The sequence below is a fragment of the Notechis scutatus genome, chromosome 1 (genome assembly GCF_049901735.1).
Source record: "Notechis scutatus isolate UNSWTSFEM ecotype Mainland chromosome 1, rNotScu1.2, whole genome shotgun sequence".
Lineage (NCBI taxonomy): Eukaryota > Metazoa > Chordata > Lepidosauria > Squamata > Elapidae > Notechis > Notechis scutatus.
Genome location: NC_142009.1, coordinates 39,135,641 through 39,149,186, shown reverse-complemented (window position 1 = coordinate 39,149,186; position 13,546 = coordinate 39,135,641). Strand labels below are relative to the sequence as shown.

At 37.1% G+C, this 13,546-nt stretch overlaps 1 protein-coding gene across 1 annotated transcript in view; it reads right to left on the bottom strand.

The window, feature by feature from the left end:
- REL (REL proto-oncogene, NF-kB subunit) overlaps window positions 1–13,546 on the bottom strand; it is a 53,942-nt gene that overhangs the window by 2,525 nt on the left and 37,871 nt on the right. Inside the window, exons 5-9 of the mRNA XM_026676733.2 lie at window positions 6,232–6,372; window positions 4,620–4,724; window positions 2,999–3,211; window positions 1,553–1,621; window positions 338–406 (exon numbers count right to left, since the gene is read on the bottom strand). Of these exons, the coding sequence (XP_026532518.1) occupies window positions 338–406; window positions 1,553–1,621; window positions 2,999–3,211; window positions 4,620–4,724; window positions 6,232–6,372 (597 nt within the window). The remainder of the gene's footprint in view (window positions 1–337; window positions 407–1,552; window positions 1,622–2,998; window positions 3,212–4,619; window positions 4,725–6,231; window positions 6,373–13,546) is intronic.

The window sequence follows — 13,546 nt, the reverse complement described above, 5'->3', positions numbered from 1 at the left end:
CACTGGAATACATTAAGTGAGGCAATGGAGAGAAAGCCAAGAGTAGAGAAGAGGAACTAGATGGATCAGTGAATTACCCATGCATGGAGCTGCTTGGAACAGGGCAGTGCAGTAATGCATTCCAACAATATATATGCTGGACTAGAAGAAGAATCTATAATTACTCAGAATGTTGTACGGGACTCAAAGAACTTAACTAATACAGTATACACCAAAACAAACTTTACAAAACTAAAATATCTTCTCTTTTAATGTATGCCATTAAAACACTGTCATGGAAGAGATAGGAAGAAAGAAAGTCAAAGAGCCAGAACAAAGAAGGCATTTAAAAAAATACCTTTCTTAATGAATTTTCCTTCACTGGTAGCAGTCTGGAACAGAGCAGCATTAGACCTTTCATAGGGACCTATGGAAAGAATAGCTGTTACCCTAAAGGAAATAAATCCTATAAGGATGATGATCTGATTCACCCAATATAATGAAGACTCTATTCCCCAACATACTGTATCCCCAATTACCCAATTTTAGCCTAAAGTGTCTAAATCCAGCCTCTTACTAAAAAAAATGGGGTCAAGAAAAATAAGAGGGAAGCATCAACATCACTTTGGAAGTCCTTAGATTTGTAATCCCCCCCATAAAATTTAAGTCCAAGTCAAGAATGCAAAATATTTTTTAAAAAAACCAGCCAGTGAGAGCCATTGTATTACGAAGAACAAGAAGACAATGTAGAGAGGCCTTCTTGCAGCAAATAAGCAGTGAGGTCTCATCCCATTTCATTTATATATGTTTAAGCCTGCCTCCAGGGGTGGGTTTCTACCAGTTCTGTCCACCTCTGTAGAACCGGTAGCTCTGAAGAGCAGCAGACATAGAACGGGTTCTATGTCTGCTGATGTTTTTGCCCACCTGTCCACCCAGGCTCTTACCTGACCTTTATTTCCTGATTTTTTCAACTTCAGCTGCCGTGCAAGGCACAGCTGCAGTTAAAAAAGCAGGAAAAAAAGGCTTTTTGAAAGGCTGCTTCTCTGCACGCAGCATGCTGATGATGATTTACAGGCGCGCCGCCAGCAGTGTGCAGGGAAGCACATCGTAAATCACCGAACCTCATAAATGACCGAACTGGTAGTTAACCCTGTCAGATCCCACCCCTGCTTGCCTCCAATTCTCTATCCTGTACATTCTATCGTGGTTCAGTTTAGTGGACCTGCACACATAAGAAGAGAACTTAGACCCTACCTAGTGATACAGTGGCATTCTTGTCACTCCCAAACAAGTGAATAGATGGTATCAATTGCAGGAGATCAGAGACGGAATAAATTACAACATCACATGTTTTGACTTAAGTATGATGTTGCGTGGCATGGTGCAGCTTTTACTGAAAGGAAACCCATAATGGTTTTGTAAGGCACAGACTTCTATCTCTCTACATAGGACTTCTGAGTCAAAATATTCTCAATTCAAATGATGCTAGGAAGCCTCAAGGATACACCCAGTTTGGGAGAGAGGGGCTTCATATTAGAACAACAAAATAAGATGGGATGAGATATACTCTTACCAGAATCTTGAATGAGCTTTTGTAAAGCCATTGGTGACCTCTGCCTCTTTGCCTTATGTCCATAAGGATCTAAAACAGAAAGGAAAAAACAGCATTTCAACTAATCATGTACATACACATGATGATGTTGGGAATGTTTGCTGAAAAGGAAAGGTTTAATTGTGTGTTCCAATTGACTACAATAAAATATAGAATATTATCTTACATAGTGTTGCCTTCTTACTCAGCCTGGTATATTTGGACAGAAAATAACTCTTCAAGCTTACAAGCAAAGCTTCTTCATACAATTTGCTACTTTGTTTTTGAATCTAGGGTCGTCTGTATGTGATCTACTGCTTCTTGCTGCACAAACTTTCATTTTAAATATATTAACATATGCTAACTCCTCGCAAAGAAATTGATAATATTCTTAAAATGAAAAGCTCCTATAATTTTCATTTCTTTTATGGCATGTTTTTTCATTACCCTAAGGTTTTCCAATTAACTAAGCTTTCAGAGGTCTAACTGAAGAACATTTGCTGTAAAGTATTTTCTTTTTTAAGGAGTAAGTATTCAGAGTGCTGGAAGGAAGATTTCTAACATAAAACAGGAGTGAGACAACTGTAAATGCTGCTTCCAAAGGTTGGGACTATTTTGGGAGATGGGAAGATTGACGCTGTATAAAGATTTGGTATGCCATATTCTCCAACATTCAGGGAGTGAGGAAAATCTCCATAATTAAGCAGATTTCTCACTTCCAAGCTTTGCCCATGTATGCCAATTTGGCAACTTTAAGATGTGTGGACTTCAACTCCCAGAATTCCCCAGCCAGCAACATCCCCAAGGAAAGAAGGCTGCAGCCCAGTGAGAGTGAGGCTCACATTGATGTCACCCACCTAAAATAATGCATTGTATATCTGCAATGCCAGCCAGGCCACCAGCCTCCTCATGCGTCAGTATCTCAGTGTAGTTGAGTGAATCCTATTTTATCTATTTTGTTTTGGTCTTTGCAAAAGTTTGTTTCCAAAAGCTTTCTCCCACTACAATTCTCAATGCCTCCAAGGAGTCAGCTGTTTCTATGTGGACAACTGTTTCTGTGTGGGCAGCCAATATCACCAGCCTTGTTTCTGAAGCACAAGCAAAGGTAGATTATAGCAGCAGCTTTTAAAATGACTTCTTTCTTTTTGTCTTAAAGCAATCTTCTTCAACCTGAAGCATGCTGCATTTTAACTCTCAGCCTTTCCAGTTAGCACAGGGCCATGCTGACTGGGAATTCTGTATTTGACGCTCCAGAATGTTTGCAGAACACTAAGCTGGGGAAGACTGTGCCACAATAATACTATAGTACTGACAGAAAAATAAATTGTTCCCAGATCAGAAATCTGTAAGTTCTTCTTTAAATTAGCACGAGCCCTGATTCCAAAGCAGTAGCTAGTCCTACCTCAACAAATGTGTATAAGAATGTACCTTTTTCCACTGGTAAATATCTAAAGTCCATTGGATCACTGACTTCCTGATCTGAGGGCCTTCGCAATTGCATCTTCACAGTCACAGGATCTGGGATATCTTTGAAAAATGGGGGCGTCTTGAAGACAATTGCTACTTGACGATGAACATCAGCTTGTGAAAAAATCCCCCTGTCTTCCCAGTCATTCATGAAAAATCTCACTTCTATATCATCTGTTCATCAGAAAGATATAAATATCACACTTAATTTTAGGAATAAAACAACAAACAATAGTTCAAAGAGTATTTTTTTTTAACATGAAATACCAAAAAGGATCGGTTCTGCTTTCTATATGGATTGTAAATGTCATAGCAATACATCTGGCATATACTTATTTGGGAAAGAATAGCACTTAGAAGTAGCCCAGTTTAGCCAGCTTTCATATTTTATTAAGACTAAGATTATGAAAGTCTTAAATTTAACATGGAATGGATTGTTTTTCTGTTTACCTTAGCAGATTTCTTTTATTTAGTGTGGCATTTCTTAACTTTGGCAATTTTAAGATTTGTGGACATCAACTCCCACAGAATCCCCCAACCAGCATATTGAAGCCCACGTGTCTCAAAGTTGCTAAGATTGAAAAACTTAGTAGCCTTGAATCAGCAACTTATTAATTAATCTTATCTCCACATCATCTCATCACTGGTCATTCTAGATGATGAATTTTCTAAATTTGGCACTTAAAGTACCAGTCTCCAGCTCCCGTCTTCCATAGCCAGCAGCTGTACTGGCTGATAGTACCGGGCATAAGACATCTGGACGGCCACTGGTTGGGGTGGTCTGATATACAACGTAAGTAGCTAAAGCTTGTATTTTGATTGCCAGTGCTGGTTATTCTGTAACATGTGAAATATCATATAGACATCTGCTGCAATACACATACAGTACAGGCTTAATTGCAGCCCCAGAAATGCTTGAAAGGCAGTTTTGCAGCTTTAACACTGTGGCTGTAGGACTGGCCATTTCCCATTGGCAAAGAGTTTTACCTTGCCCCATTTCCCTAGCTCTCTGGAATATCTGGAAGAGTTGCTCCAATTTCACTGGACTCTTTAAATTAAGCAGCAGGACAATTTTACAGCTTTCCCTTACACTAATCCATTTTTGTTCTTCCTTACACAAAAACAAACATTACATATTAACACGCAGATGCCAGTTTTTGCATTTCCTCCTTGATCAGCTGAAAGGAGTCTTGATTGAGTATTGAGCAATTCTGGGCATTCTGAAAATGACAAGGGTGAGGACAGGCATGTGCTTCTGAGTTCAAAACTAGTACATGCATTGTTTCATAGATCTACAGTATATAAATCAATGGATTATACAATGTTTGGATGGAATTTGAATCAAACTATAGAGTTTTTTTGGTTGCACCATTAACCGCCCAAGTTACATACTTAAATATTACAATATTTTGCTAGATTACATGTCATAACTCAATTTTATGAATATTTGGCATTCAGTTCAACCACTTCCACTTTGGAAGTGTACATGTATCCATATAAAATTGGTTGCTTCTTCATATCTCATTCTTTGATATCTAAAGTTAACATTTATACTATACATGGTATTTGAGTTTCCAATCACCTTTCTGAACTTTGTCACACAGGAGGAAAATTTCATCTCCTCCTGTCGCTGTTCCACAGTTCTTGTTCACACGGCAGATTCTCAATTCAGCTGAATTAGGTGCACCTGAATAGAAAAAGGAATTAATTATTGGGGGAGAGAAGGATAAAGAATGGCTATTATGATTACATACGTCTAAAAATAGAACTGGGGGGAGAAAGTTCTGCAAGCAACTCTTTAACTGAAGATAGGTAAAGCACAGAAAGCAATAGATACATTTCAAGCATCCACATAGCCCACTTTACCCACCAGCATTTTACATGACATCATTATGCCCACCATCCCTGATGTTCCTCTTTGATAATGCTTGCTGCCTTTCTTTAGTTCTCAGCACAAAATTTAATGGGTTTTCTGTTTCTGTTGTCATTCTGAATTCTGAATTAAGTGTTCATTTTGTTGCTCAAAAACAGGGTCCTATCATAGCAAGAAAATTTGCAGCATAATTAATCTGTTGTGTAATTAATCAGGGGATTTATTTCTGAGTATTGCCATGAATGGGCTTAACCAAAGAAGTGATCATTATGCCCACCATCCCTGATATTCCTCTTTGATAATGCTTAGTGCCTTTCTTTAGTTCCTCTCTGTTTGGGTGTTGGCCAGCACCTGCCACCACTATTTCCCCCCAACATTTGCCTTCTCAAGTAAGACCAGGTCTCAAAAAATGTTTGCTGCCTCCCCACCCTTTTAAAAATCAATCTTTAGCTGTATAAAAGTTAAAAACATAACAATCTGTTAAAACATGCTCAAGAAAAGGAGTGGTTTTAACAAAATGATGAGATACAAAAATGTGGAACTCACAAAGGGAAAAATAACAGTTTTCAAATATCCAAAAATATATCTGGCAATTTTAAGGGCTTCACTGACTACATTCTAGTCAATTTGCTTTCTACCCAAGATTCAAGTCTTTCAGTGCCAAATAACATGCCACCAGTCTTTAAAATCATACCAGGACAGAGGAGGGGTAGAGGTGAATTTTCAGAAAACTGAACTGGTGCAAGGTTGAAATAACACCAAAGGAAACAAGAATCCCATTTTTTTCTTCCTTAATTTGTAATTATTTCCTGCCTCCATTGACACTGAGGGAAGATAGCAGAGGAGCAAATTATGATCACAATGATTCTTGAGGGGGTCTTTGCTGGTCTCTGAGCTTGCTTGTTTTATTGAAGATGTTTCATTATCTAAACTAGGTAACATTATCAGTGCAAGAAAACAACCAAGTTCAGAGAGCAGCAAGGATCCTTCATTTCAATCCTGAGTTATAAATATTCTCCTTTAATAGCAGAATGTTTTCTCCTAGCAGAAAAAAGATTGGGCTTTAAATAAACAGCAGGGAAATGGCCAAATTCTCTGTCATATATGTACAGAAATATAACACAATTTGTCATTAAATCTGAAAACATATTTATATTCAAATTGAATTCTGTGTCTGCCAAAGATGCTTTCAGTTATCTTCTGCATTTTAGGGAGAAGAGAGATGAAGCAACTCCATAGAGAATAACTGGGGCCAAAGAGCTTGCAGGGAGCACAGCAGAAGAAATTGGACATGAAATATACCCTGTTCTTAGATACTTACGGTTATCATAAATGGGGTTGGAGATAACTGGGGATATAGGTTGTGTGCAGTTGCCAAGCTTATCAGAGAGGAATGCTTGGAAACAGAGTCTCACCACATTGAGGTCATATTCTTCAACTGTCAACAGCTGTTCTTCAGAAACTATGAAAACAAAACAATAATAATAAGGATGGGATATTATATTTAATTTGGGAATAACAAGAAAATGGAAGAATGTTTATATCCCAGACTCTAAATGTTGGTTAAATGAAATTTCTAGCTTTTGTACCAAAGCTTTGTACAGGTAAAACTGTAAAATACGATTCGGTAGGGCTTTAGATTTAATTATATAATCTTAATAACATTACTTGGTAAATGAGATAGCAGTCTTTAAATTTGATAAACAAACAAATAAAATACTAGAATTTAAATTTAACAAGCTGTGTATGTTTATAGCTCTATCTATCACCTGCTTGCCTGCCTGCCCTGTCTCCGTCTGTCTGTCTGTCTGTCTATCTACCTCTACCTACCTACCTGTTGATATATAATTTAAATTATATCTAATATAAATACATAGTTTAGTTTTACTTAGTTGCTTATAATTGTGTTGCTATTTTGTTTGTCTCTTTCTTTCCCTCCCTCTCTCCCCACCAGCTGTTTTTTTCTTGGGATTCCCCCCCTTTCTCTCTCTCTGTAGTTTACTCTAGGATTTGTGGGGTTTTTTCTTCTTCTTATCATCAAATAGCTTTTTATAAAATGCTAGGTTCATAACTATATTTTATATTTTAATATAATAATAGTTATATAGCTTTTTAGAAACTGCAATATTTTTGAAATACCAGACTTAAAAATTATGGAAAAGAAAGGGGAAAAAATCTGGATAGTTGACATTACAATAACTGGAAGCAGCAGGATAGAAAAGAAAGAACTGGAGAAAATCACAAAATATAAAGACCTACAAATAGAAGTAGAACTGTGGCAAAAAAAAGCAAAGATAGTACTAATAGTAATAGGCACCCTGGCTGCAATCCCAAAACATCTGAAGTATGAATATTATGGGCATTGACAAAATTCCCATCAGTCAATTGCAAAGACAGCTTTACTTGGAACAGATAAATCCTCCGACAATACATTTAAACAACAATATCTGTCTTTCCCAGGTTCTTGGGAAGGACTTGATATGGGAAAAAAATGGCAAATCCAGCCTAAACATCTGGCTGTGTGACCAACTATAGTAATAAAAGTAGGTTAACCTATCTAAAAGTCTATTAATTAATTGTTAAATATTCTGTATGCTGTAAAAAAAATACCCTCAAAAACAACCTATACAATGAACACCTATTTCAGAGGCCAGATAATGCCATTGCAAGAAGGTGGGCCAAAATCCCAAGCCTCATTCTCCCTTGGCAATTTTCTGAGATTGGTTTGAGATGATGGAAGTTGCAACTGCCAGCCCAGTGTTGCAGTAAAAAGCACTACCAGACTTGAGTCATAATGGTAATCTGGTGGTAGGCTAGAAGCTTTTAATCATATGGTAGAATTTAGCATTTTCAGAATAGGGGAAAGGCAATTCACAATCATTTATTCTTCCTGGGAGCTCTCACTGTCCTCAAATTTTTGTTGCCATCTGTGAAATTAAATTTCCAGCATCATATATAACCAATGTTCCCACTGATCTCCAATTGCTATTTTGTTAGAGAGGGCAGCATGAATGAAATTTAAAATGGAAATGCCACCCACATTGTCGTGATAAATTGCAAATGTTACAGAAAAGTGAAATATTGCTTCCCTCATAATTGTAGTCCTACATACATACCACAAGGGATGTGGCACTTCTCCCACTTTGGTTTTTATACCTTACTTTCTTCCTTTTTATTGGAGGAGGTGGAGGAGGAGGAGAAGGAAAACTATACTACACTACTGTGAATTGATAAGGATAGCTGAAAGAGAAAGTATATATATTTCACTGTGCTGTAGCCACTGTGCAGTACCTTATCTATCTTGGTTCTAATATGTCTCTTTACATAATTGTTCTTTATACATACACATTCAGGAAACACGTTTATTTCAAAACTAAATATTTGCATAATTCATGGTACATTTAGAGGTGCTTCTATATAATCAGCTCCTAGTACAATTAGCCAATCTTTTATATGATTTAAAACAAATGCAGGAAAAATAGTGAGAAACCAAATGTTTCTCACAAAAGATGGTAATATCTGAACCCAACCTGATAGACATGCATTTAGAATATTACTGTCATCCTATCCATGTTTCTTTGCAATATAACACAGCTTATGTCTGGGCAAAATTGTTGGGTGTAGGATTCTATATGTGTGTGTATTTGCATATAAGTTTGTGTTATATAATATTATAATATACGTAAGTGATAATACACATTCTGCACATGATGGAAATTTTTGCATTACATTCTTGAGTTTTTTTCAATCTGAGGCTCAAAAAGAGGAAGTGCATTGGTCTTGAGCTATTTTTAAAATCCATTTCCTATCACAAGAGTAAAATAGAACAGTGTAAATACTCATGTTTTCCTTTGCTACCATTCTGATAATATTGATAGGCACTTAACATGAACAAACTGAGTAACCCTTAAAAGAATTAAGGTAGATCAATGCTATTAATATATTTATGAAGACCCTGAATTTGAAATCACCTTCACGCCAAAGAAGAGTCAACAACAAAATTATAAGCACAGAGAACAATTCAGTATTCAGTGCCCAAATTCTCCATCTTGTCTATCTATGGTTGTCAACTCCAGTTCAAACCAGGCTTGCAAATTCCCCTTCCCACCCTGTCTCTAATAAATGAGTCCATGACAAATATAAAAATTTATGTGCATACTGTATATTATTCATTCGTGTATTTATTTGTCTGGCTTGATATACAATGTCTTGTATATTGAGCTAGACTGATAAATATTCAATTTCTTAACAGTTTACAATAAAACAAATGGATACCAATTCACCAAAACAAAGAGCAATTAAAACCAACAGACAGAAAACTAATAATAACAATTAACAATTAATTAATACTTAAAAGCCAGTTTTAAAAATGTTTTCTAAATGCTAATAAAGATAGTGTGCCTCCCTACTTTGCAGGAAATAGATTTGTGTATATTATGTATACTTCCTACAATCCCCCAAAGGCCAGGCCAGGTTATAAGGTAAATACATATTACTTCAATTAATCGCCCATTACAAAATACCCTGCCTGTATATTAACTGTCCTTGCACTCACATTAGAAGTGTTCCCATGCCCAGAAACTTATAAATATGCATACATACATTCCTGAGAGAATAATGGGGTAAGAAAAAAAAGGGAACTGCTCTGGAAAGAAAATGAAAGAGAACCAGGGAACAAAAGGGGTGCAGACCAAGAGAGGGGAATTGGCAGTTGATAGGGAAGGAAAAATGATAAAAGCTCCTATAGAGGCAAATTCTGTAGAAAAACAGGTCACCCCAAAAAGAAGCTTATCTTCAAAGGCATCCAGAATATCTTTTGGCAATTTATATGTCACTTGTCCCACACTTTCTTTTATTGGTGAATATACAATGATCACCATCTCCATCTCTATTAACAGACAAGATATCACCGCTGCACATGTTTATAGGGCAAGGCCTGGATGACTTAAATCTGCCCATAAATTGTGAAAGAAAGATCAGAAAGCCACATCTGATCTTGCACATTATATTCCCCAGGGGCAACTATTGCACATTTCCTCCTTTTAAAAGGTGCTTCCTTTTCAAAGCAACTTTATAGGATGTTTTTCCAAAGGTCACAGTTCAAACAGGTGTTTCCGGTGTTTCAGCTAACAGTTCTTAACTGCTAGACTGTACTATCTCCTTATTAATCCTTTTCATGTTCATATCACCACGATCATCAACATTTGTTGCTCTGGCCCGTTGGAAGCAAGCCCAAGCATTAAGCAAATCAGAAGTGGACTTAAGAAGAAAGCATCAATGATACAAATTATGCACAACTCGCCTCTGCATTTGCATTACTGGCAATGAAATTGTATTGGTTCTGGTAGTATACAGGAATGCATATCTTAAGGAACATATCTTGTAAAAATGGGCATGACAACTTTAATTTATTTATCAATTTTATATAACCACCCATCTCACAAAAAAGTGACCCTTGGCAGTGTATAACAAGACTATAAAACAGCTAACATATAAAAAAATATTATTTAAAAAAAATTAAAAATCACAAGCCTAAGAGAGGACAACAGATGTTAACAACGTCAGTCCCCTGTATCTTATAGTACATGATTACCTTTGTAATCTTATGACACAATACCTTATCCTGAGATAACTTTTTCTTTCTATTTGTATTAGCTTTCACAAGGTGTAATTAATTTGATGCCTGGAAAAGAGGGGAGGACTTGCAACCTTGACCACAATGCAAATGTCCAGGGACATTTGAAAACACAGAGAGAGTGCTTGCAGCTTTGCCTTCTTTCAAGTAATGCGTCTTTGTAGAATTTAAGAAGGATTTCAGAGAATGACTTCTGTTTGTAATTCTCCCGCACCTGTTTCCTTCTATAGAAAATATATAAAGGAACATGAGAGGAAAACATTGAGGTGTGGTGGCTAAGCCACCAAGCTAGAAACCTGGAGTTATAGTCCTTCCCTAGAACACAAAGCCAGCTGAATGCTCTTGGGCTAGTCCCTGTCCTTCAGTCCTAGGGAGAAAGCAATGGCAAACCATTTTCAAAAAATCATGCCAAGAAAACTGTAGGGACTTGTCCAGGCGGTTGCCAAGAGTCAACACTGACTCAAAAGCACACACACAAAGAGGCAATAGCAGGGGTGGGATTCTACTGGTTCTGTCCAGTTCTATAGAATCCCTTGTTAACTTTCTAAGCAGTTTGGAGATCCGTAGTTAGAAGCAATCTCCTTTTGTTTTTTTCCATCCTTATTACATTCTTGGCAGTATGCCTGGACTTCCTGTCTCTGGAGCTTCTGAGGCTTGGCTTTCTTAAAGGGGAAGGGTTGTTTTAAGATTTTTACACTGCTGTTGAGAGGAAATACTTCCCTGGACAATCAGCACTTTGAAGAAATAATTGAATAATGAAGCAAAGCTTTCAAAAAACAGGGAACCAAGATGAGTGACATTCAGCAAGGCTTCTTGGCTAGCTAGAAAGATTGACATTCAAACATGAGTTTACATACCCTTTCTGAGTTTTGGTCTAAAACTGGTTTTTGGTGAAGGTTAATTCTGTGCTTGGTGACGTTTAATCCTGTTTTATTGATGGAATAATTTTCCCTATTCAGCTTTAACAAGCAACAGCTACTGTTGTGATAATTATTTGTATTGTGTTTGAATTTTTTCCTGCCTCATGGTTTCTTTTGCTATCTGGGGAGAGGGTGTTCCTTCACTGCTTTAGTGGTATTTGGCACTGTCCTTTTGGGGTATACTTCCAAGAAGCAGCATGTAAGCTTGACGCTGATTGTTTTTACTGCCTTTCTGGGGGGCATGTGACCTTTCCTTAAATCTGGATGATTTCCTTAAGATATCTTGTGAGGTGAGTGAGACCAGATGGTATTTTTAAATGGTGCAAATGGATCTAAGGATTGTTTTTTCTGGGTGTTTTTTACTACCGGTAAAATTTTTTACTACCGGTTCTGTGGGTGTGGCTTGGTGGGCGTGGTAGGGGAAGGATACTGTAAAATCTCCAGTCAGAGGTGGTATTTGCTGGTTCTCTGAACTACTCAAAATTTCTGCTACCGGTTCTCCAGAACCCGTCAGAACCTGCTGAATACTACCTCTGTTGTATCAATTCATTAAACTCTCTTGGTAGAATTTGAGTTTTCTTTCATTAAGTTTGGGAGTGAAATCTGTAGATTGGAAGATGGGAATTGAGAGAAGACTAACATTTTCTAACTAATAGTTTATTGTGTTATTACCCATCCATTAACACAGTTTGACCTGCACAAAATAAAGCCACAATTAAAAAACAGGAACTTTCTGGAATTACTGAAAACTGCTTCCTTTCCGCTTCATTATAGTTGGGGGATGGGTTTCCTGAAGATGAATTGGTCACTAGTGGATGACTTTGTTGGGATTTGATGGAGGTAGAATATCCCTCTTGATCCTTTTAGATCTCTAGGCATTTGATACTACTGACCATGGTATTATATTGGTTTGCCTATAAGAATTGGGAATTGAACACTATATTCAGTGTTCAATTCCCACCTCAGTAAGCAGTTCCATGCAATGGTAATAGGGAAGAAAATATCAGCTTGGTGGCAACTCCCTTGTTGCCCCTTGAATTAGGGTTGCTGAAAAGGCAATGACTTGCTTGCTGACTGGTGTGAATCTTTATGATCACAGCATCTATTACAGTACACAGGTTCTTTATTGCTTAAAGCAGATTTCTAGGTGCAGTTCAAAGTGTTAGCTTTGACTTAGAGCTTTGTGCAACTTAGCATCAAAGTAGTTGCAGAATTTTTATAAGGTAAAGGTGGTATAAGCCAGAAATGATTTTTTTTGGTCTAGAAATAAGCTATGTCTGGAAGTTACACTAGAACCTTGATGATGGTCTTTTGGAAGCTGTGAAGTTTGACCAATTCTGAAGGACTTTGAGGGGTATCAATATGTTTCTGTACTGTTATTGTTGTTATTGTTTTGAGTTTATGGGTTTTTTCTTGTTTAATGTTATTCAGATTATTAATTATCTGTTTATTTTTTCTTAGTGTGGATGTTTGATTGTTCTTTCCTTGGGCACTGTATTGTATCTTCTGTTATTGCAATCTACCAGGGTCTGAATGATTTAGCAATATAAAAAATTAATCAATGCACAATAACAACAGAGAAATCCTTCCAAATATTCACTTGCTCTGTATATATGTAATTTTTGCCTAGGACTCATGGGAACTGAGTTATGGATTAACCAGAGCTCTTAGATCTGGAGCAGAAAATATGGCTATCATATTATGAATTCTCCAATTGGAAAAACAATGATTGGATAATATGCAATGGGGATGAGTAGTCTATGGCATCCAGTTGCATGTAGTTTTACTCCCTATTTTCTTATAGTCCCCAGAGCCACAGATTCTGCTATGCTGCCAAAAGCTAGTAAATAGTTAATAACCAATTGCAGCCAAATGGTCACTTTAGTTCAGTTTCATGAAAACTATTTGCATTCAGTTAACAATTTTTCTTCTAGTAGTCCTCCAGCTGCTAGCCCTGATTGCTCAGTTAACAGTCCTGAGTCCTGTAGCCCACATCCAGGAGATGTCTGGGAGACCTAACACCTTAGCATGGTCCTTGTTGACCCAGGTGACAACCAATCCAGTGTAAGTTTTTGTAAATT